This window comes from Alligator mississippiensis, chromosome 15 (genome assembly GCF_030867095.1).
Source record: "Alligator mississippiensis isolate rAllMis1 chromosome 15, rAllMis1, whole genome shotgun sequence".
Taxonomy (NCBI): domain Eukaryota; kingdom Metazoa; phylum Chordata; order Crocodylia; family Alligatoridae; genus Alligator; species Alligator mississippiensis.
This window is the reverse complement of record NC_081838.1, coordinates 21,486,342-21,509,376: the sequence shown is the minus strand read 5'-3', so window position 1 is coordinate 21,509,376 and position 23,035 is coordinate 21,486,342. Positions and strand designations below refer to the sequence as shown.

At 44.7% G+C, this 23,035-nt stretch overlaps 2 protein-coding genes across 2 annotated transcripts; both read left to right on the top strand.

The window, feature by feature from the left end:
• The first annotated feature begins 179 nt into the window (after positions 1 to 179).
• LOC132245894 (olfactory receptor 5AR1-like) lies at positions 180 to 12,202 on the top strand. Its single transcript, XM_059719110.1, has 2 exons — positions 180 to 330; positions 11,226 to 12,202. The coding sequence occupies exons 1-2, from the start codon at positions 180 to 182 to the stop codon at positions 12,200 to 12,202; spliced, it is 1,128 nt and encodes a 375-aa protein (XP_059575093.1).
• A 5,382-nt stretch (positions 12,203 to 17,584) lies between these two features.
• Positions 17,585 to 19,468, top strand: LOC132245893 (olfactory receptor 5AR1-like). The gene is made up of 2 exons (XM_059719109.1): positions 17,585 to 17,597; positions 18,510 to 19,468. Exons 1-2 carry the CDS (start codon positions 17,585 to 17,587, stop codon positions 19,466 to 19,468), a joined length of 972 nt encoding a protein of 323 aa, XP_059575092.1.
• Positions 19,469 to 23,035: the final 3,567 nt, after the last annotated feature.

Here is a 23,035-nt window from a genome sequence, read left to right as displayed (position 1 = left end):
AGCCAAGGACAAGAGCTCTCGTTCTGGGGCAGGGCACACAATGCTCCTTTCCAGACGAGATGTCTGTCATTCTCTCTAAGGATGTGGGTGAGGCTTCCTGTCTCCGGTTGTTTGGCGTTGTCCTGGAGAGCATACCTATGGAAGGAGCCTCAGCGTGTCCTGAGTGGGAAACCATGAGCATGTCGGAGAAGTGGGGTGACTGCTCCATGGTGCTGGATGAGAGGGATGCCCAAGAGGGGGTGGCCCTGGTCATGACCCCAATCTCCTCTCCGATTCTACAGAGTAGCACAGATGAGGAGGAAGAGGAGGAGGAAACCACTTCAGATGCAGGTACCATGTCAGAGGTTCCTCCAGGGACCCAAAGAACGGTTTCTGCTCCCAAGACACAAGAGGATTCATGACGGGGGACATGTAAGTATTGGGGAATGGGCATTATATCCATTTGCACATATCTGTTAGTGCATGTAGCACTAGAGGTGGGTCATCATTGTCTTCAATGCGTGGAGGGTGGGTGAAGGATATTTCACCACACCATGAACACTTTTTTTTCCTTTAACTGTTACCAGCTACCATGGCCAATGCCAGCTGGGGATGTGCCTCCAAACTGGGGACTTGTAAGTTTTAGGGAATGGATAATCTTTCCATTTGCACCACTCTGGCAGGCACTGTTTCAGTGACTGCACATTGGATGTGCTGGAGGGGATTAGTGCATATAGCACTGGAGATGGGTCACTGTCCTTTTGAATGTTTACCACCCCCAAAACTGCACACTAGCACCACTTGGTTTGCCTCTGTCCAGGAGGTAGCCAGGAGCATTGCAGCTGAGCCTGTTCCCCCAAACTCAATGCAGTCAACTGTGGGATGCACCAATGCCAGCATGGCCAGGCAGGCACCACGGCAGTTCAGGGAGCAAGAAGGTAGTCATTCAGGGGGTGCACAGCAGGAAAAGAAGGCCAAGTAATGTACTGCACAAGGCACTACACTGTTCCTATGTGTTTTTAGCTCCTGTTTCACTAACTTCTCTGTTTCCATTACTTTTGTGTGTGCTTCTTATCAAATTCTGCCTCTGGGTGGGAGTGGGGGTGGGGCAGGGAGGGGAGATTCATAAATGTTTGGCTTGGAAGGGACCTTAGCGGATCATCGAGTCTGACCCCCTGCCCTGGGCAGCAAAGAGCGCTGGTGCATGTCCAGTCTCCTCTTGAAGACCCCCAGGGTAGGGGAGAGCACCACTTCCCTTGGAAGCCCGTTCCAGATTCTGGCAACCCTTACCGTAAAGAAGTTGATGTCTAACCTAAATCTGCTCTCCGTCAGTTTGTGGCCATTGTTCCTAGTTAGTTTATCCCTTGCTGTCCCCCCTCACCTCCCCGATGAATTTGCAAGCAGCCACAAGATCACCTCTCAGCCTTCTCTTGCAGAGGTTCAAGAGATCCAGGGACCTCATTCTCTCCTTACAGGGCTTTTCCTGCAGGCCCCTAACCATACGCGTCACCCTCCTCTGAACCCTCTCGAGGTTGTTTACATCCCTCCTGAAGTGTGGCACCCAAAACTGGATGCAGTACTCTAACTGCGGCCTGACCAATGCCGCACAAAAAGGGGAAGTATCACTTCCCTGGACCTGTTTGTCATGCACCTGCTAATGCATGATAAAGTCTGGTTAGCTTTATTGCTTCACCACGTCGATGACTCATGTTCATCTTGGAGTCAACAATGACTTTGAGATCCTTTGCTGCTGCTGTGCTGCTGAGAAGGACCTCCCCGAGCCTGTAAGCTTGCTGGTGAATCCTTCTCCCTAGGTGCAGCACCTTACACTTGTCCTTACTGAACTGCATCCTATTCTGTTCTGCCCACTTTTCCAACCTGCCCAGATCCACCTGGATTTGTTCCCTGCCATCTGGTGTGCTAACTTTACCCCATAATTTGATATCATCTGCGAATTTGGACAGAGTGCTTTGCATGCCCTCATCCAAGTCACTGATGAAGACATTGAACAGCACCAGTCCAAGGACCGAGCCTTGTGGGACTCCACTGCCCACATCTTTACAGGTCAATACCAACCAATCCACCACCACTCTCTGGGTGCGACCCCTAAGCCAATTTGCCACCCACCTGACCATGCAATCATCTATGTCACAGCAGCTCAGTTCATCTGTGAGGATAGAATGAGATACCGTCCAAGTAGATTACATTTGTGCAATTGAAATGATGCGGCAGGGACCAGACACATGGCACAAGAAAAATAAAAGCGGCAGCCAAGAGCTGCATTCAGTCAGGGGTGGGGGCAGGTAATGGGGTGACAGCGCCGTTGTCACCCTGACAGGGAACGGCCAGGGCATGAGTGGCGGGGTGTCTTTCCGCAGGTGTCCATACAGAATAATGAACACTGATGCACATTGGACTGGGTGGACTGCTGCATCTGCATCTGCTGTGCTAACCTGGCATTCAAGGAAACACATTACACCCAGTTATTGAAACGGGGCAGCTACAATTCAAAGCGATGTCTGGTGGACAAAGAGGATCATTACATGTCTTTGAGTGCCTTTTGTGTTTGCATGCAACAAGTCCATGGATGTGACACTTTAATTCATGGTTAGCCAAACTAAACTATGTCTGAGGAGTTTTACTTTAATGCACCAGAAAGACTTTCAAAGTATCTGGAAAACCAACTCATGCAAACAGTCATACCATGGAAGCACAAGAAAGGGCAAAAAACATGACGTGCACAAAATCATAGAAAATTAGTGCTGGACGGGACCTCAGGTCACATCTAGTCCACCCCCCTGCTCAAAGCATGGTCATCCCCAACTAGATCACCTCAGTGAAGGCTTTGTCTAGCTGGGTCTTAAAAGACTCCAAGGATGGATATTTCACAACCTGTCTATGTAATCTGTTCCAGTGCTTTACGAACTTTCCGGTGAAAACGTTTTTCTTAATATCTAACCTAAACTTCCCTTGCTGCAACTTGGGACCATTGCTCTTTGTTCTGTCATCTGCCACCAGTGAGAACAGCTTAGCTCCATCTTCTTTCAAATGCCCCTTTAGGGTGCTAAAGGTTGATGTTAAATCCCATCTCAGCCTTCTCTTCACTAGGCTAAATAAGTCCAGTTCTCTCAGCCTCTTCTCACAAGTCATGTGCCCCAACCCCTTAAACATTATTGCTACCCTCCACTGGACTCTCTCCAATTTGTTCACATCCTTTCCATAGTGGGGGGCCCAAAACTAAAGCGAAGCTCATAGGCTCATCTGTGAAAAGTGCTTTGTAAATTCAAACAAGCACTGAACCACACTAACCTCATCACCGGAAGCCAACTTCCTACAGCCCAAAACACACTGAATGTAACCAGACTATGCCATGTCAAGAAATGGAAACCCTGCCAACACAGGTTTCACACAGGCATTAGGGCTGGAAAGGACCTCGGAAGATCATCGAGTCCAGCCCCCCGCCCAAAGGGCAGGACGTCAGCTGGGGTCATAGGATCCCAGCAAGATAAGCATCCAGTTTCATCTTGAAGGTGTTCAATGAAGGTGAAATGTTCAACATATTAATCCAATCTATTACAGACAAGAATACCCAACTACCTGTGGGGTCACATTTCTCACAAGAAAGCCAACCTGTCTCCAGTCTCTCAGGCCTGATCCTCAAAGGTAATTTACAAACCAGTTTTCACAGATGAGCCCATGAACTTCACTTCATCAACCGCCTAGATACAGAAACTCATGGACTCAATATAGACATTGCATTTATGACACTATAGCCTGCCCAACATCTGACTCCCCAGGTACCTCTCCACTTTCACCTGCTACATCCCCCTTCCTCCCTCCCCCTCCCAGACTGTCCCTCACCCTGTGACACCTCCATTTCCATCCTAACTGACTGGTTTTCTTGCCTGCATTGCATGCCAGTCACTGGCCTCTCCACTATTCATTCCATCCAGGAAGATCAGGGGGCCTTCCTAGTGCGGGTGAGATCTTGGCCACCACACCTGTTTGTGGGCCAACTGCCCACCCCTCTTTCACCTGCCATGCCTTGATGGAAAATCAGTTCAGATGTTTCCCAGACAGAAGGCTGCCAATTTATACCCCTGATGTCTAGGGGTGACATGCATCCGTTTCACAGCTCCATACCTCCCCAAACAGTGTGGCTCATGCCTCACAGATGGCATCCCAGGCAGCTAAGCTCACCTGGAGCCTCACAACTCCACTGCAACCAGCAAGCCTCAGGCCTCTCAAAGATCCTACAGGTCTGGGCTTTCCCTAGCCAGGACTCTGTGTGTGTGTGTGTGTGTGGTGGCTGGAGGTTATAAAGTGCCTCCTACCCACCTTTCACCAGGGAGGTCCTTGGTCCTGGTATTTACTGGGGGCTGCTGCACCACTGGCAGTCCCACCAGAGCTCCCAACCCTGGCAGGGTGCAGTTTTAGGTCATGTCCAGGACCTGGCACCTCCTCATTTCCTGTAGCCCCAGCCCATACCTCCAAGTTCCTCCTGGCATGGAAGGTCAGCAGGGACATGTTCTTCCCCTGCTGGATGGTGATGCAGTGAGTGCCACCTCCAGCTCTGAGAGCAGGGCATTAAATGGCTTTTAAAAAATGGAAAAAGGAAATCGGTGCAGATGGAGTGAGGAGGGTGGCATTCACTCTATCTGCACCTGGAGCTGGGGGAACCCCAGCAGTGAGAGGGTCACTTTGAGGAACACCAGCTGCTCCACCAAAGCAGGATCCAAGCAGGTATGGTGGGGTGTCACAACATCTCCAGTGATGCTGAACACCCTCTTGCTTGAAACACTGGTCGGTGGACAGCAGAGGTGTTCCCGGGCAACCGTGACCAGATCCTTCCACATCTGGCTGCGGGTTGTCCAATAGGCCAAGGGGTTGTAGTCCAGCGGCTCCACATCCTCAGCAAGATAGGTAGCCACCAAAGCCTTGACACTACCTGCCGGGGGCTGGGATCTGGTGCTTCTGGACCCCAACATTGAAGCCATGCCCTTGGCCCACATTAGCAGCAGCTGGCATGGAGGAGACTGGCTGGTGCTGGTGGTGGGAGTGCTGGCACGGGAAAGTGGATTACCCTCTTCCATGTTGCCTTGGCCCTTTTGCTTCCCTGACTCTGTTCACCAGCACCTCCATCCAGTGATTGAGGGTTTTGGTGCTGCACATACTCTTCTTCACCCTCAGGTTGTACATGCCTGCCAGCACATGGACTGTACTGGACCCCAATGGATCCAGCCATTTTTTGATGCCCTCCTTCAACCACTTCACCAATGCCTGCACCTCTGGAGAAAGCAGCTTGCCCCAGCCAGGAACACTGATCCCCTGAAACATCTCCATTTGGTTCTTAAGCTCCTTGACTACAGGGATCACCTGGATAAGGAAGGCATTGCCAGCGCTGAGGGTGTTGGTGGCCTCAAGGAATGGCTTCAGGACCACGAAGATCTGGGAGATGGTATCCCTTCACTTTGTTAAGGGGCTCGCTGATCTCAATCTCCCCGAGCAAACCCATCTCATGGATGGCCTTCTGTTGCTCCACCAGCCGTTCCAGCATCAAGTATGTGGAGTTCCACCAAGTCTCTACATCCTGAATGATTTTGTACTGCAGGATGCTCAGCTCTGCCTGTTTGTCCCACAGCATCTTGCCCCACTTGATGCTGTGGTGGAAGTAGCCCACCACCTTCCTGCATTTTGAAATCAGTTGGGTGGTAGTGATGGCACCATCACCTGCAGCCCTGCCCTGCTCCAAGGCGTCCCTTACTATGAGGTGGAACTTGTGTGCCACACAGCAGATGTCAACAAAGTTGGCATCATGGACCACCTTGACCGTATTGGCCCTGTTATCTGTGACCATGAACCCACAGGCGAGCTCACCCTGCCCAGCGAGCCACCCCTGCTCCATGTGTTTCATGGCCACCATGATCTCCCTTGCCATGTGGGACTCATCCATCACCTCCACTTGAAGGAGAGCCCACCGATGGCCTGACTGATCCCACCAGTGCTCTGCATGGCTACAACCTGGATACCTGGCATTTGAATTTTTTTTCTCCTGATTCAATTCAGATTCGGTGATTCAGCCTTCGAATCAGGCCGAATCATCTCTGAATCAAATTGGTGACCAAAGCTTTGCATACCCCTACTGTGCAGCATTACAGCAGCAGAGGCTCCAGGACACTATGAATCACTGTAGCTGGGAGGGGGATGTATATTTGTCCAGCCCTGGACCACCAGATCTGAAGTACTTAAACTGCTTTTTCTCTCCAAACTTTCAGGAAAGGTCTCTGTCTCTGTTAATGGAGTTGGCCAATAAATGTTTGCATATAGAAAATCAGAGAAAATGGGGAAATACCTCTGGGTTAAGGATTTTTATAATATGATCACCTGCCAATTTTCTACAGATAAATCTATATACCAAGTGAATCAAAACAGACACATCAAAACACGGTTAGCTAATTACACAAGAGATATGTTGTCCCAGAGGTCCCCACAAAATATTTAGATTCTCCAATTAATGTTTAGTCATAGAGTCTGGAAGATTTTGGCTGTCTGTCTCCTAAAGGGGAGGAGCAGTAAAGGCAGGTATTTATACTGGATCTACAAACTAATAATAATCTATCACTTTGAGCTTTCTTCATGGTAAAGAGAAGCATGTATTTTTGTCTTCCGTGTGTGAGAGAGAATGAGAGATAGGAAGAAGGAGTGAGGGGATAGAGGTAGGAAGATAGACAAAAAGACTAAGCAACCACTGAGTTTATTCTTTGTTACTCTTGCTCCTTTTGACTATTTCCCCCTTAAAATATTAGCTTTAAGATCAATAGCCACATTCCCTAAATAAAACAGTGTAGAAGTTTATTGGGAGCATCATAATCTGTTCTTTCTCCCAGTCTTTTAAGGAACAGACATCACATGAACTGTTTTGATATGAATGGTTGGTGAGTGCATTCTTATTTTATTCTTCACTCTGCTGCGTGGGAGGCTGAGTGGGAGCAATATAAGAATAGATATAGTTGTATTTACTTTTGTGAGTGTGTGTGTGTGTATGGCTTTGCCTGTGCCTGTGTGTATACATATGTCATTTTGGAATGAAAATGTAACATACAGTATTTGAAAGATTTCATGGGGAATAATGTATACAATTCTGGCTACCAATCTTCAAGAGAAATGAATTCAAACTGTAACAGATGCAAAGAAGGGCAATCATTATGACCAAGGGGATTGTCTAAAAGCATATGGCTTGTCTAGCCGAGGGTAGAAAGGGTATAATAGTGAAAAGGAAACTTTTTGCAACTATATAGGGCAGGAGGTAAAAATAAGGGAGTTAAAAGAACTTGTTAAATAAAAGGATAGTATCAGAATACAGGACAAAAAGGTGTATGAACTGTCCATAAATACACATAGGCTGAGCATGAGAAAGGGAATATTTAATAGGTGTGTCCAAAATACATTGGGCTGTACTTGATCCCTGAGTTCCTTCTAGGCCTAAGTCATCTTGGCCAGATCCACAAAAGAGTTTTTGTGCCTCAGTTGAAACTAAGGGGCAATGTAGGTGCTTACATCCAAACTTGCAGTGAAAGCCTCTGTTAGGTGCTACCTAAAGCTGCATGTGCCTAGACCCTAGAGACATTTTCATGTTTGAATTTCAAGTTTCCCAAGTGCCTAGAATTGAACTTTGCACTAGGTCCAGACCACTTTAGGCTAGATGCACTTTAGCAATGCCCGAGCCCAGTCAGGACTGAGACCCTGTGTGTTCTTGTGCCAAGGAGTCCTGTGAAGGCCCACGTAGTAGGTGTTCTCAGAGCGCATTTAATACACACGCGCAGGGCTGGGTTTCTCACAAAATCTGGTGGTGTCCACAATCTTATTTTAAAACAGGAGTCGAGGTGGCATTGTTGCCGCCTTCTTCTTAATACATTAGTCTTTAGTACACTCAGTGTTTAGTTCACTTCTTCATGATATGGGACACTAATATCAAATTCCCTTGTCTACCTGATGGGGTTTAAAATCACACCCCACACGAGACCACTCAAACCACCAAAGTCATGATGCTGAAGACTAGGATGACATATTATTCATTTCTGGATGCCTATCTTGGGCTGTAGACTAGGGCTGTGCGAGGCTTCGGACAGAGCTTGGGATCCGGAAAAGCTCCAGATGCTTCGGTATACAAAGCAGCACGTCCGGATCGAAGCGCTGGCTTCGTTAGGCTTTCTGAAGCCACAGAAACAGTGTCCATGTGTGCATAGGTAGCCTTTCTCACAATTAGATGACCAAACCTGTTTATCGAGGAGCCCAGAAAAGGATACAGGGCCACCTAAGCATTTAAGGCATTAGCTTTGCTGCGGGTATGTCCTCAGTTCTTCACTTAACAGTTTGGGCTTGTTTTTATTCCTCCCAATGACTGTTTCATAGAAAACACAGAAGTAGCCCCTTGCCCATGCACCAGAAACAAGGATTTCTTTCTTCTTTTTGTGTTTTTTCATTTGCTCTCTGGTCCTTTTGTCTTCAGTTTTGTTCTGCTTAGTGGCACAGACTCCACAGAAGGGATGGGGATTTTGCCAGTGGCTTGAATACCATGAAGATTGTAGTCCTTGTTTCTAAAAAGTCTCTGTTGTGAGGGAACTTGAAAGCGTGGATTGAAAAAGGTTGTCAAATAGCTAAAGCTAACAACTCACTGCTAGTCAGTTCTGGTCAAAGAAAACCATTTCTTTTTCCTGGAAAGGTTTGCTATTTTTGAGATTATTTTGTTTGATACTTCTGTCATTTTTTGTTTTAGTTTATTTTGTTTTATCTAGGCTTAAACCTTCAAAAATGTCTACATTTTCACAATTGAAAACTAGAGAGCTACCAAAATCTCCCCACTTTCTACGCTATGTTATCATATTCTGTGTTAGAATATATTAAAAAAAAACCAGGAATTTTAAAATATGTTTCTGTTTACTTAGTTGTCTTCAGGCTACCTTCACTGCCCCACTTCAGGCAAACTGTTGCATGGTTTTACTTTATAACTTAAAATACATTAATCCTAGTTATATAGTATAATGAACCAGACTGTAGAGATTACTCTAAAGGCATGGAAACTATGAAGAATATTTATATAGCAAGCTAAAACATGACGAAAGGTGCAGTCATAAAATAGAAATGAGAGAGAACAACAAATAAAGAGGAACGTGTTGTTGTTCTAATTAGAGATTAGCTTTAATTAGTGATTAGGATGGGATGAAGGAGCTGGACAAATAATAATAAAAGATCTCACATCTACTTATTGCCTGCTTATGTCCTTAGACCAGGGATGGGCAAAATGTGGCCCATGGGCCAGATGCGGCCTGCCAGGCCATTCTATCCAGCCCGTGGGACCCCTAAACAATTTAGAAAAGTAATATTTATCTGCCCCTCGCTGCCTGTCATGCGGCCCTCAATGGCTTGCCAAAACTCAGTAAGCAGCCCTCCCCCCAAAATAATTGCCTGCCCCTGCCTTAGACCAATACAGCTATGACCAAAAACCCAGGTCACATGAAAATAACATTTACTGTTTAAGCACCCAAGGTACTTTAGTCCATCAAGAACAAGGTCTGCTAAGATTACAGGAAAACAGAAGGGAGTGAGAGTCAATTAAAAAAAAATGGTCACTTGAGATTAATTCTTCTCTTCTCCATCAACATGAAAATTGTATTAAGGACATTTTGAAGTCCCTTGATTACCTGGATTTGACAGAGCAAAATAAATCCGCAGTGGGATCAAATAGGCCCCACGACTGCATCTGAAAAAGCCATATTGCTGAAGGGCAGGGTTGTGGGTGCCTTGAAATTCTCAGTGCACAACTGGAGATACCTCAAGGGCACTGATTTTTAGAAAGTGCTGGATTTTCAGTTTAAGTAAACCAGGAGGTTTGGAGGTTTCTGATGTTGACCATCTATTTGGAAGATCTTGGTATATAATATCCTTTCTCAAAAAGAGTACAACTACTGATGACTCAAATGTTTAACATGCACAAATGAAAAATAGCCATAAATATTGGTTATTTTTTATGTTGAAAATAGAAATATCATACATAATGCTTCATGTGCTTCTGCTTTAACACCCATTTATGCTGGGAAAATTCCACTGAAGTCATAGTAGCTGTACTACTATAAAGCTGCAGCAATGAAATAGTGAGCCAAACCTACTGATATCATCCACTAAAAGAGAAGAGACATTGACCTTGATTCTGGTATGTTTAGTAAGTCATCTAAGTTTAACCACACTATTCAGGAGACGCTTTTCAATTTTAGCTTTTTCTTGCAGCCCCTCACAATGATTTTGAAGTAGAAACTATGGGACTGTGTTTATGGAACGGTTGTATGGGAAACGTCTCCAAAAGCTTTCTTTTTTGTTGGCTCAGAAGAAGTTGAATATCTGAAATGTCCTTGGACAAGTTGTTGACACCTGTTTAGTTATAACAAATACTAAAAAGACACTAACTCACTCAATGTTATTAATTTACATGGAATGAGAAACTGAATATATGAACTGGCACAGAGCTGGAAGTAATGTTTTTCCTGGGAATTTCCACATTGCAGCTCAATACCTCCTGTGCAGAACATCTCAGGGTTGGTTATATTTTGCTGAATCCAAGGAAAATTTTTGATGGATGTGCTTGGTAGACTGACCTTGTGTGGATTTTTCCATGCTTCCGTGCCTTGGGACAGGTAGCTTTCCTCTGGGCGGGGAAGTGTTAACAGATGGGTGTCCTCTTCAAGATCTGTCCATCCACTGGGTATTCCTGCAAATCTTGACCTGAAATAAGTGCCATCATATGAACTGCATGGTCCAAGTACCCAGAGATTTTAGGGCCCCCGGTTCTTTATTGCCATCAGGAATGGTCTTGCATGGTTCTTGCTATAAAGCTGCAATCCTGACCTGGTTATAAATGAGGCTAAGCTCTCAGGTTGGAAGCAGAAAGGCCAGAGCCACGTCTCTTGGAGCTTCCAGGTTCTCTGCTGCAAAGCAGGGACTTGGATCCTGCAAAACCTAGATGAAGCACTTTGGCAACATGTTGGGATTGGGAATTTGGGGGTATAATATTGTGACTTGCACCAGAACCAAATGTCAAAATTGTGAAATTTCCTGTGACTTGGAAACCTGCTTCTCAGTCAGTTTGGATTTCCAAGCCCATCAGCTGGCTCAGAAAATAGCAAGTTCTTCCAGCTCTCTCTCTGTGTCCTTTTGAAAAATCCTTTCATTGTTATAATGATAATTCTGAATTTTTTCTATTCTTACAGGTCAGTCCCTAGGAATGGAAAACCAAACCACTGTGACTGAGTTTATTCTCTTGGGACTTTCCAGTGACCCACAACTCCAAATGTTCCTGTTCTTTGTGTTTTCGGTGATATACCTCATCACCCTAGCAGGGAACACGGTCATAATGTTTGTGATACAAGCTGATTCTCACCTTCATACCCCCATGTATTTCTTCCTGTTCCATCTATCTTCTGTTGACCTCTGCTATTCCTCAGCCATTGTGCCTAAGATGCTGGTGAATTTACTAGCAATGCATAAAACTATTTCTGTCAATGCTTGCTTTACCCAGATGTTCTTCATATGTTTTTCTGCTAGTTGTGAAGCATTCATGCTCTCAGCAATGGCTTATGACCGCTATGCTGCCATATGTGATCCCCTGCACTATGCGGGGACTATGAATAAAAGAGTGTGCAGACAGCTAGTGGGAGGATCCTGGACAATGGGCCTTATGTATTCACTGGTCAACACGGTTCCTGTATTAAACTTGAACTTCTGTGGGCCCAATGAAATTGGGCATTTTAGCTGTGAACTTCCCCCACTCCTAACTCTGTCCTGCACTGAGACACTCATCAACAAAATAACTCTGCTTTCTTCAGTTGTGGTCCTTGCTGTCATCACTTTCCTCCTTGTCTTGATTTCCTACATCCAAATCATCTCCACCATCCTGAGGATACGCTCTGCAGAGGGTAGACATAAAGCTTTTTCCACCTGCAGCTCCCACCTCATTGTGGTGGGTTTATTATATACAACAGCTCTTTTTCAGTACATGAAACCCAGCTCCATTTCTTCAGTGATCCTGGATCAAGTTGCTTCCATCCAGTACAGCATCTTTACTCCTATGCTGAACCCTATCATCTATAGTCTAAAAAATAAAGAAGTGAAAATAGCCTTGGGAAGACTTCTGAAAAAAAAAGAAAAGAAATCAAAGTCCCAACTCATGTAATCCTACCATGCTGGGAGTTTTGCAAATGAACAAGATGACAGAAAAGTAGAACAGAGTAGAACAGAGTAGGGTACAAAGAAGTTATGTGTAGCAGGAGGAGCGCAAAAGGCATAGCAGCACCTCCTAGCATCTGTGACACTTGAGCTTGCTTGGTCCCAGGGCTTTTCTCCTTCTGTCCCCTGTCACGCCTTTCTTGTTACTTTTGGAGGAATGCAAGTTGGGAGACTGCCTGGGACCCCTGGGTGAACTCTTGTCTAGTGCCTAAAATTACTCTCTCTCAGTATCTCGCAATATTAAATGCCTTAAGGTGTGCACCCAAGGTCTTCAAGATCTTCTGCAGCCAAGCCCATGCCTTGGCGGTGTTACTGTCCAGTAGGGCTGTACCAAACGGAAGCATTTCATTTCGACTTTTCGACAGAACTGTGTTTCATTTTGATTTTTGTTTTGAGTCAAAACAGCTGTTCTGTTCTGCTCCGTCAAAACGTTTTGCCGTTTCGACCCTGTTTCGATGTTTCGCCCATAGGATATAATGAGGAAGGTCAAAACAGGCTATAACTTTGTCATTTCTGCCCAGATTTGGATAAAACTTGTAAAAATTGTAGCCCCTTCTGAGGGTATGACATGAGCTATATTTGACAAAGATAGATACAGGGAGTTCAGAGAAACTGCATCCCAAATTCTTGAGAGAAAATCTTATGTAAGGTATATGTGTTAAGCCACAGTGGGGTCAAAACTGCAGGGATAGTAGCCCCTGCTGAGGCAACAAGGCCTGCCAAGTTTCAAGGAGATAGGTGCAGGAGTTTGGGGAAACTGCACCCCAAAATCCTGAAAGCAAAGCTCATGTCACGTGTATGTGTTAAGAGACAGCGAGGTCAAAACGCATAATCAACAGCCTTCCTCTAAAAAAAAAAAAAAAAAAAAAAAAAAAAAAAAAAAAAAAAAAAAAAAAAGGCTGACTTACTGCAACTTGCACTTCTATTCAGTGGATGAATTCACTGGGAAAGTTTTTGCCCCATGTAGAACAAGAACCCAACCCAGAACCCATGCTAAACCCTTTCCTGTCCCATCTCGGCCACACTGAGAGCTGGGCCTAAGCACCAGGGTCTCTTCTGTGTCATCCTAGAAAACACCCCCCAACAGGCTTGTCATGATGAAGGGGAACAAAGCCCCTTCTTCAACACAGGATGAAACCCTGGGACAACTCCCTTACCAAAGGACTCAGGGAAGTGCAGGTGAGAGCCAGGTCCCTTAACCCCCCAGGTTATTGGACACTTTACCTTGTGGGAAAGCAAGGCACGGTGGGACTCTAGCCCTGGAACCACTCACACAATGGAACGGCATGCTGCCTTCTCACCTGACCCCAAAGAAACCTGTACTTCCTCTGGGACTCAATGAGTCTACGGGAGAAAGGTTAGGCCACTTGTGGGCCACTTACACGGAGCACACTTCCCCTCCCTTTTTCCTTCCTTTTGTCCAGACTACATCACCTCACCCCAAGTCTGTGTAACAAGATAAAACGCTCATCTGGGGCAGAACTACTTGCAACCAATCAGGCACACACCCCAGTGCCCTCCAGCCTGCCTCTGCTCCCTCTTCTCAGTTTCTGTTCCCCTGAAAGACTGCCTTCCGAATCTCCAAATCTTTTTCTAAATCTTTTCCGAATTAATTCGGAGGCTCCAAATCAATTTGGAGGGTATTTTTCCCCTCCCAATTCGATTCAGATTCAGTGACTTGGCCTCTAAATTGGACTGAAGCTTATCCAAATTGAGTCAGCGACCAAAGCTTTGCACACCCCTACTGCGCAGTATTACAGCAGCAGAGGCTCCAGGACACTATGAGTCACTGTAGCTGGGAGGGGCCTGTATGTTTGCCCAGCTCTGGACCACCAGATCTGAAGTACTTAAACTGCTTTTTCTCTCCAAACTTTCAGGAAAGGTCTCTGTCTCTGTTAATGGAGTTGACTAATAAATGCTTGCATATAGAAAATCAGACAAAATAGGGAAATACCTCTGGGGAAGGGATTTTTATAATACGATCAGCTGCTAATTTCCTACAGGTAAATCTATATACCAAGTGAATCAAAAGAGACACATCAAAACACTGCTAGCTAATTAAACAAGAGATACGTTGTCCCAGAGGTCCCCACAAAATATTGCGATTCTCCAATTAATGTTTAGTCTTAGAGTCTGGAAGATTTTAGGTCTCTGTTTCCTAAAGGGGAGGAGCAGTAAAGGCAGGTATTTATACTGGATGTACAAACTAATAATCATCTATCACTTTGAGCTTTTTTCAGGGTAAAGAGAAGCATGTAATCTGTTCTTTCTAATAGTCTTTTAAGGAACAGACATCACATGAACTGTTTTGATATGAATGGTTGGTGAGTGCATTCTTATTTTATTCTTCACTCTGCTGCGTGGGAGGCTGGGTGGGAGCAATATAAGAATAGATATAGTTGTATTTGCTTTTGTGTGTGTCTGTGTGTGTATACATATGTCATTTTGGAATGAAAATGTAACATACAGTATTTGAAAGATTTCATGGGGAATAATGTATACAATTCTGGCTACCAGTCTTCAAGAGAAATTAATTAAAATTGTAACAGATGCAAAGAAGGGCAATCAATGAAAAGGAAACTTTTTGCAAGAGTATAGGGGGAGGAAAAAAATAAGGGAGTTAAAAGAACTTGTTAAATAAAAGGATAGTATCAGAATACAGAACAAAAAGGTGTATGAACTGTCCATAAATTCACATAGGCTGAGCATGAGACAGGGAATATATAATAGGCACATTCAAAATACATCGGGTTGTACTCGGTCCCTGAGAGATGCAAAGAAGGGCAATCATTATGACCAAGGGGATTGTCTAAAAGCATATGGCTTTTCTAGCCGAGGGTAGAAAGGGTATAATAGTTAAAAAGGAAACTTTTTGCAACTGTATAGGGCAGGAGGTAAAAATAAGAGAGTTAAAGTAACTTGTTAAATAAAAGGATAGTATCAGAATACGGAACAAAATAATGTATGAACTGTCCATAAATTCACATAGACTGAGCATGAGACAGGGAATATGTAATAGGTGTGTCCAAAATACATTGGGCTGTACTTGATCCCTGAGTTCCTTCTAGGCCTAAGTCATCTTGGCCAGATCCACAAAAGAGTTTTTGTGCCTCATTTGAAATTAAGGGGCAATGTAGGAGCCAACATCCAAACTTGCAGTCTTCAATTGTTAGGTGCTACCTAATGCTGGATGTGTCTAGACCCTAGAGACATTTTCATCTTTGAATTTCAAGTTTTCCAAGTGCCTAGAATTGAACTTTGCGCTATGTCCAGACTGCCTTAGGCTAGATGCACTTTTACATTTTGGCAATGCCCAAACCCAGTCGGGATTGAGACCCTGTGTGTTCTTGTGCCAAGGAGTCCTGTGAAGTCCCATGTAGTAGGTGTTCTCAGAGCACATTTAATACACACACACAGGGCTGGGTTTCTCACAAAATCTGGTGGTGTCCACAACCTTATTTTAAAACCTGAGTCAGGCTGGTATTGTTGCCACCTTCTTAATCATTAGCTCAGTGTTTTGCAGAATTCTTCATGATATGGGACATTAATAACAAATTCCCTTGTCTACCTGATGGGGCTCAAAATCACACCCCACATGAGACCACTCAAACCTTCAAAGTCATGATGCTGAAGACTAGGATGACATACTATTCATTTCTGGATGCCTATATTGGGTTGTGGACGTGATTATCAAAGGCCCCAAAATGACACTTAGGTATAGCAGTGACACACTACTGCTGGGTACATAGGTAGCCATCCATGTGCATAGGGATACAGGCCACAGAAATAGTGACCACCTGTGCATGCTTAAACCTTAGACCATCTATCCTTAAACCTTAAAAAAATTCTACATTTTCACAACTGAAAACTAGCGAGCCACCAAAATCTCCCCTTTTTCTGTGTTATGTTATCATATACTGTGTTAGAATATATTAAAAAAACCAGAAAATTTAAAATATGGTTCTGTTTACTTTGTTGTCTACTGGCTACCTTCACTGCCCCACTTCAGGCAAACTGGTATGAGGTTTTACTTAATAATTTAAAATACATTAATCCTAGTTATATAGTATAATGAACCAGACTTTAGAGATTAATCTAAAGGCATGGAAACTATGAAGAATATTTATATAGCAAGCTTAACCATGGCGTAAGACATAATCATAACATTGAAATGAGAGAGAATAACAAATCAGGAGGACAGTGTTGTTTTATAGTTTCATAAGGCTTAGGGTCGGAAAGGACCTAAACAGATCATCAGGTCCGACCCCCTGCCCCGGGGTCATAACACCGAAAGTGAAATATCTGTCCAGCCTCCTTTTGAAGAGCCCCAAGGTAGGAGAGAGCACCACCTCCCTTGGGAGTCCATTCCAGAGCCTGGCAGCCCTAACTGTAAAGTAATGTTTCCCGATGTCCATACTGAACCTGCTTGCTAACAATTTGTAGCTTTTATTCCTAGTAACACTGGGTGGTGCCCTGGGGAATAGAGCCTCCCCCAATTCCTGTTGGTCCCCCCTGGTGAGTTTATAGACAGCCACCAGATGCCCTCTCAGCCTTCTCTTGTGGAGGCTGAATAGGTTCAGGCCCTTCAGCCTCTTTTCATGGGGCCTGACTCATTGCCTCTTGACCATGAGGGTGGCCCTCCTCTGGACCCTCTCAAGGATAGCCACATCCCTCCTGAAGTGTGGTGCCCAAATTGCACACAGTACTCCAACTGCGGCCTGACCAGTGTCGCATAGAGGGGGAGGATCACCTCCCTGGACCGGCTTGTGATGCATCTGTAGATGCACGACAAGATGCGGTTAGCCTTACAGACCGCTTGCTCGCATTGCCAGCTCATGTTCATCCTGGAGTCAACAATGACTCCAAGATCCCTTTCAACCACTGTGCTGTTGAGAAGGGAGTTCCCCAGCCTATAGGTGTGTTGCTGGTTCCTTCTCCCTAGATGCAGCACCTTGCACTTATCTGTGTTGAACTCCATCCTAGTCTCATCCGCCCACCTCTGCAAGCTGTCTAGAACTAGCTGGATCCTGTCCCTCCCCTCCAGCGTGCCCACCTCACCCCACATCTTGGTGTCTTGGTGGGATGAAGGAGCTGGACAAATAATGATATTTCAGACATGTGTTCAGAGCAAGAAACTAGGGAGGGGAAGTGTGGGTTGAAACAGAGTTGTCCATTCTGAAACACAATTGCTCCAAATCTTGCAACATAATCCACACAACTAGCTGTCTACAGTGTGATGGGTCAACCAGTATGTACAAGGGGCTGTCTCCGCAGATCCAGGTCAGTGACATGGGCTTTTAAACACTATTTTATTGTAAATTGTATTCACATGAAACTGGCAGGTAAGGTTCTTTGAGTAGATGTTGAATACCTGAAAAGTCCTTGGAAAAGTTTTTGACACCTGTTTAGTTATAGCAAATACTAAAAAGACACTAACTCACTCAATTTTATTTACTTTTATTTAATTTACTTGGAATGAGAAACTGAATATATGAACTGGCACAGAGCTGGAAGTAATGTTTTTCCTGGGAATTTCCACATTGCAGCTCAATACCTCCTGTGCAGAACATCTCAGGGTTGATTATATTTTGCTGAATCCAAGGATAATTTCGGTGGATATGCTTGGTAGACTGACCTTGTGTGGGAAAGTGGATTTTTCCATGCTTCCTTGCCATGGGGCAGGCAGCTTTCCTCTGCACTGGGAAGCATTAGCAGACCTGTGTCCTCTCCAAGAACTGTCCATCCAGTGGGTCTTCCTACAAATCTTGACGTGAATTAAGTGGCATCTTATGAACTGCATGGTCCAAGTACCCAGAGATTTGGGGGCCCCCGGTTCTTTACTGTCATCGGGAATGGTCTTGCATGTTTCTTGCTATAAAGCCACAATCCTGATCTAGCTATAAATGAAGCTAAGCTCTCAGGTTGGAAGCAGAAAGGCCAGAGCCACGTCTCTTGGAGCTTCCAGGTTCTCTGCTGCAGAGCAGGGACTTGGATCCTGCAAAACCTAGATGAAGCACTTTGGCAACATGTTGGGATTGGGAATTTGGGGGTATAATATTGTGACTTGCACCAAAACCAATGTCAAAATTGTGAAATTTCCTGTGACTTGGAAACCTGCTTCTCAGTCAGTTTGGATTTTCAAGCCCATCAGCTGGCTCAGAAAATAACAAGTTGTTCCAGCTCTCTCTCTGTGTCCTTTTGAAAAATCCTTTCATTGTCATAATGTTAATTCTGAATCGTTTCTTTTCTTACAGATCAGTCCCTAGGAATGGAAAACCAAACCACTGTGACTGAGTTTATTCTCTTGGGACTTTCCAGTGACCCACAACTCCAAATGTTACTGTTCTTTGTGTTTTTGGTGATATACCTAATCATTCTAGCAGGGAACATGGTCATAATGTTTGTGATACGAGCTGATTCTCACCTTCATACCCCCATGTATTTCTTCCTGTTTCACCTATCCTTTGTTGATCTCTGCTATTCCTCAGCCGTTGTCCCTAAGATGCTGGTGAATTTACTAGCAAGGCATAAAACTATTTCTGTCAATGCTTGCTTTACCCAGACATTTTTCATATTTCTCTCAGCTAGTTGTGAAGCATTCATGCTCTCAGCGATGGCTTATGACCGCTATGCTGCCATATGTGATCCCCTGCACTATGCGGGGACTATGAATAAAAGTGTGTGCAGGCAGCTAGTGGGAGGATCCTGGACAATGGGCCTTATGTATTCACTGGTCAACACGGTTCCTGTATTAAACTTGAACTTCTGTGGGCCCAATGAAATTGGGCATTTTAGCTGTGAACTTCCCCCACTCCTAACTCTGTCCTGCACTGAGACACTCGTTAACAAAATAACTCTTCTTTCTTCTATTGCTGTCCTTGCTGTCATCAATATCCTCCTTGTCTTGGTTTCCTACATCCAAATCATCTCCACCATCTTGAGGATACGCTCTGCAGAGGGTAGACATAAAGCTTTTTCCACCTGCAGCTCCCACCTCATTGTGGTGGGTTTATTATATACAACAGCTCTTTTTCAGTACATGAAACCCAGCTCCATTTCTTCAGTGATCCTGGATCAAGTTGCTTCCATCCAGTACAGCATCTTTACTCCTATGCTGAACCCTATCATCTACTGTCTAAAAAATAAAGAAGTGAAAATAGCCTTGGGAAGAATTTTGAAAAAAACAAAGAAATCAAAGTCCCAACTCATGTAAAAAAGAACAATTTTAAACAGGCATGCTAACTTTTAAAAATTTTAAATAAATGCTATTGAAAATACAGAAGTACGGGAAACAGGTACTGGGAGGATGTTAAAAACAAATGACAATGAATTTTATTGTAAAAATATCTTGTATTGTACCTGCTACTGAAAGTAGAAATTATTACAAGAAGAGAACCTACACAAGTGTTTTAGTTAGATTTTAAACACTGTTTATATCAAGTCAAGGTATCACAGGTAAGCCTGAATTCATAAGCAAAGTCATAGCATAAGTATCACATGTTTTAAACAATAATAGCATATTTCAAAACATAGTCCAACAGGGCCACCTTTAAAATGAAGGCTGAAGAAGGCCTTCAGAGTACGAACTGTCATGACATAGGCAAGTCCTCACGAGCCATCCTGTTTCTGTGAACTAGCCACAGCCTTAAGCCACCCATGCTTAAAACTTTCCTGTGCCATTTTGGCCTTACTGAGAGCTGGGCCTAAGCACCAGGGTCTCTTTTGTGTTGTCCTAGAAAATGCCCCGCAACAGGCTTGTTATGGTGAAGGGGAACAAAGCCCCTTCTCCAACACAGGATGAAGCCCTGGAACAACTCCCTTACCAAAGGTCGCAGGGGTGTGCAGGTGAGAGCCAGACCGCTTAACCTCCCAGGTTATTGGACACTTTACCTTGTGGGAAAGCAAGGCACGGTGGGACTCTAGCCCTGGAACCACTCACACAATGGAACAGCATGCTGCCTTCTCACCTGACCCCAAAGAAACCTGTCCTTCCTCTGGGACTCAATGAGTCTACGGGAGAAAGGTTAGGCCACTTGTGGGCCACTTACACGGAGCACACTTCCCCTCCCTTTTTCCTTTGTTTTGTCCAGACTACATCACCTCACCCCAAGTCTGTGAGACAAGATGCAGGATAAAACGATCATCTGGGAAAGAATTACTTGCTACTGATCAGGCACACACCCCAGTGCCCTCCAGCCTGCCTTTAGGCCCCCAGAGGCACATTTTGTGGTCATTCAGCAGCTCCTCACCTGGTACTTGAAGAGTACACAGTCCTAAATGAGGCTGCAGGAAACAGGATCCTGCTCTACCCTTTAAAACATGGCCCAAGACAGCAGATTTCATTCCTTTTTTTTTTTACCTAGGCTTGAATTCTTGCTAACATAATGCTGACCTTCACTGGTGGTAGACCCTAAACTTTGACTTAGGCTTCTAGCTTACCATGAACACTGGTCTTGCATCGTACCTCTGTGACTCAGGGCTTTCTGTGAATCCCTGGCTTTGACACCTGGCTCTCTGTGAAGCAGTCTCCTTCCCTATTAACTAGGTAGCCTACCTGCACCACATATGCCACAGTCCCAAAGAAGTAAGACAAAGGAGGCATGGGAAGGTAGGCCTAGTCCCGAAGAGGAAGTGGGGATGGTCAGCCCTTCAGATTTTATGCTAAGAGCACCATGTCCAAAGAATTCCTCCTTTGGTATTGTGGACTTGACACTTCAAAGTACAGACCACATAGGTGACATGCCCCTTCTGGCCCACAATATCCCAAAGCATGTTTGCACCTGATGTCCTCAAACCTTTAATGGCTCCCATGCAGTAAATAAAGGCCATCCAGGCAAACACCTCCTATAGAAGCATCTCAATGCCAATGGTTTCTAGACGGTGTGAAATCTTTCCTGGGCAGATGATCTGGGAAAGGAATTACCCATGTCAAAGTGGCTGGCAATGGAACGGAGGCTATCGGGGGTCCCAGCTTCCACATGGGAATACTCATCCACTTTCCATCTTCATGGGACACATACATCTCACTGGAAACTTACTGAATTCCTGCGGCTGGTGCTCTTTATTCCAGGTCCTGAGGCTATCCACTCCTACTGGTCACTGCTTATGTGTCTGGCCCTGAAACATACAGTCAAAGCCTGGAGGTGGTCACAGAGGTGACGCCTTCCCTTAGTTCTTGCCACACTAGCATGCAGCTCCCCAATAGAGGGCACATAGACTAGCCTGAGGAGTCTTCTCTCCAGGGCCTCCTGCTGCCAGACCAAAACACACCTGCTAACAGACGGGCTGGAAGCAAAGCATGGCCAGGTATGCCAAGATGTTCCACTATGAAGGGGCGGTAAGAGCCAGTACCGCGTGACACTGCTCTGTGAGTCAGAAGGAAAGGTAAGGATATGGTATAGGTCCCTTCTGTGCTCTTGTGGGCATGGCAAAGTGTGAGACCAGTCCTTCTAGTGTGAAAACAACCAGTCACCCAGCGGTAGGAAGCCTTGAGTAGAAAGCTCTGCTCTTGCCATTCATCTGTCTTCAATAGCCTCTAGGAGATCATCGCCAAGAGGCATGTTGGGATGTCTGTTCACTAGCCATGTAGTTGTGCAGTATTACAGCAGTAGTGGCTCCAGGGCATTATGAATCACTACAGCTGGGGGAACTGTATATTTGTACAATACCAAAAGCTCAAAACTGAAGCACGTCGGGAACTAGAGTATTGAAAACTTCAGACAAGGCCTCTGCCTCTGCTAGTGGAGTTGAGCGACAAACACTTGCTTGTAGAAAAATCTGAGAAAGGGGTGAAACAACATTGGGTTAGGGTTTTTTTATAATATGATCACCTGCTGATTATCTAGAGTTTATCAATATTCAAGGATAAATCAGTGTTCAAAATGAGTCAAAACAGGCACATCAATCTAAATATGTAATATTCTGGCTTGCAAAATGGCCAGTGGGCTGATCAAAACATGGTTAGCTAATTACACAAGAGATACTTTATCCCAGAGGTACTCAAAAATGAAGATTCTCAAATTGATGTTTAGTCTTGGTGCCTAAAAATATTGGCTCTGTTTCCTAGAGGGGAGGAGCAGTAAAAGGAGATATTTATACTGGATTTATAGACTAGAAGTACTGCATCACCTTGAGCTGTTTTCAGGGTAAAGAGTAGCAAGTCTTCTTGTGTCCCATGTTTATGAGAGAGAGAGAGAGATAGGGAGAAAGGAAGTGAGGGGAGAAGAGGTAGGAAGATAGACAAACAGAATAACCAACCACTTCATTTCCTATGAGTTACTCCTGCTCCTTTTGACTATTTGCCCTCTTAAAACAGTCCCTTTAAGAAGAGTAGTCCTCTTCCTTCAATAAAGAAATCTGGAGGTTTAGTGAGAGCATCAGAATCTGTTTTCTCTCTCCCCTAACAGACAGATGTCACATGAACATGACCTATATGGATATTTGGTGGGTGCATTTTTATTTTATTCTTTAATCTAGTGGGTGGGAGTTGCAATAGGAGTGTGTGTGTGTATCTATATCTATAACTATATCTATATCTATATAGATAGATAGATATATCTGCTAGCTAGCTAGCTAGATCTGTGTGTGTCTCTGTGTGTATTTATGTCATTAGAATGAAAATGTAACATAAGGTGTTGGAAAGACCTCGTGGAAAAATCTGTACAATTCTGGCTACCCGTCTTGGAAAAAAAAGAATTCAAATTGGAACAGCTCCAAAGAGGGGCAATCAGGATGACAAAGGGAATGGCCTGAAAGATTTTGGCTTGTCTAGCCTAGGGTA

Bases quoted from the DNA above. Each gene is read 5' to 3' on its own strand.
- LOC132245894 (XM_059719110.1), top strand. From the start codon at position 180: ATGTCGGAGAAGTGGGGTGACTGCTCCATGGTGCTGGATGAGAGGGAT. The intron at 331-11,225 runs GTACCATGTCAG...AATTCTGAATTT, and splicing joins GGAAACCACTTCAGATGCAG to TTTCTATTCTTACAGGTCAG.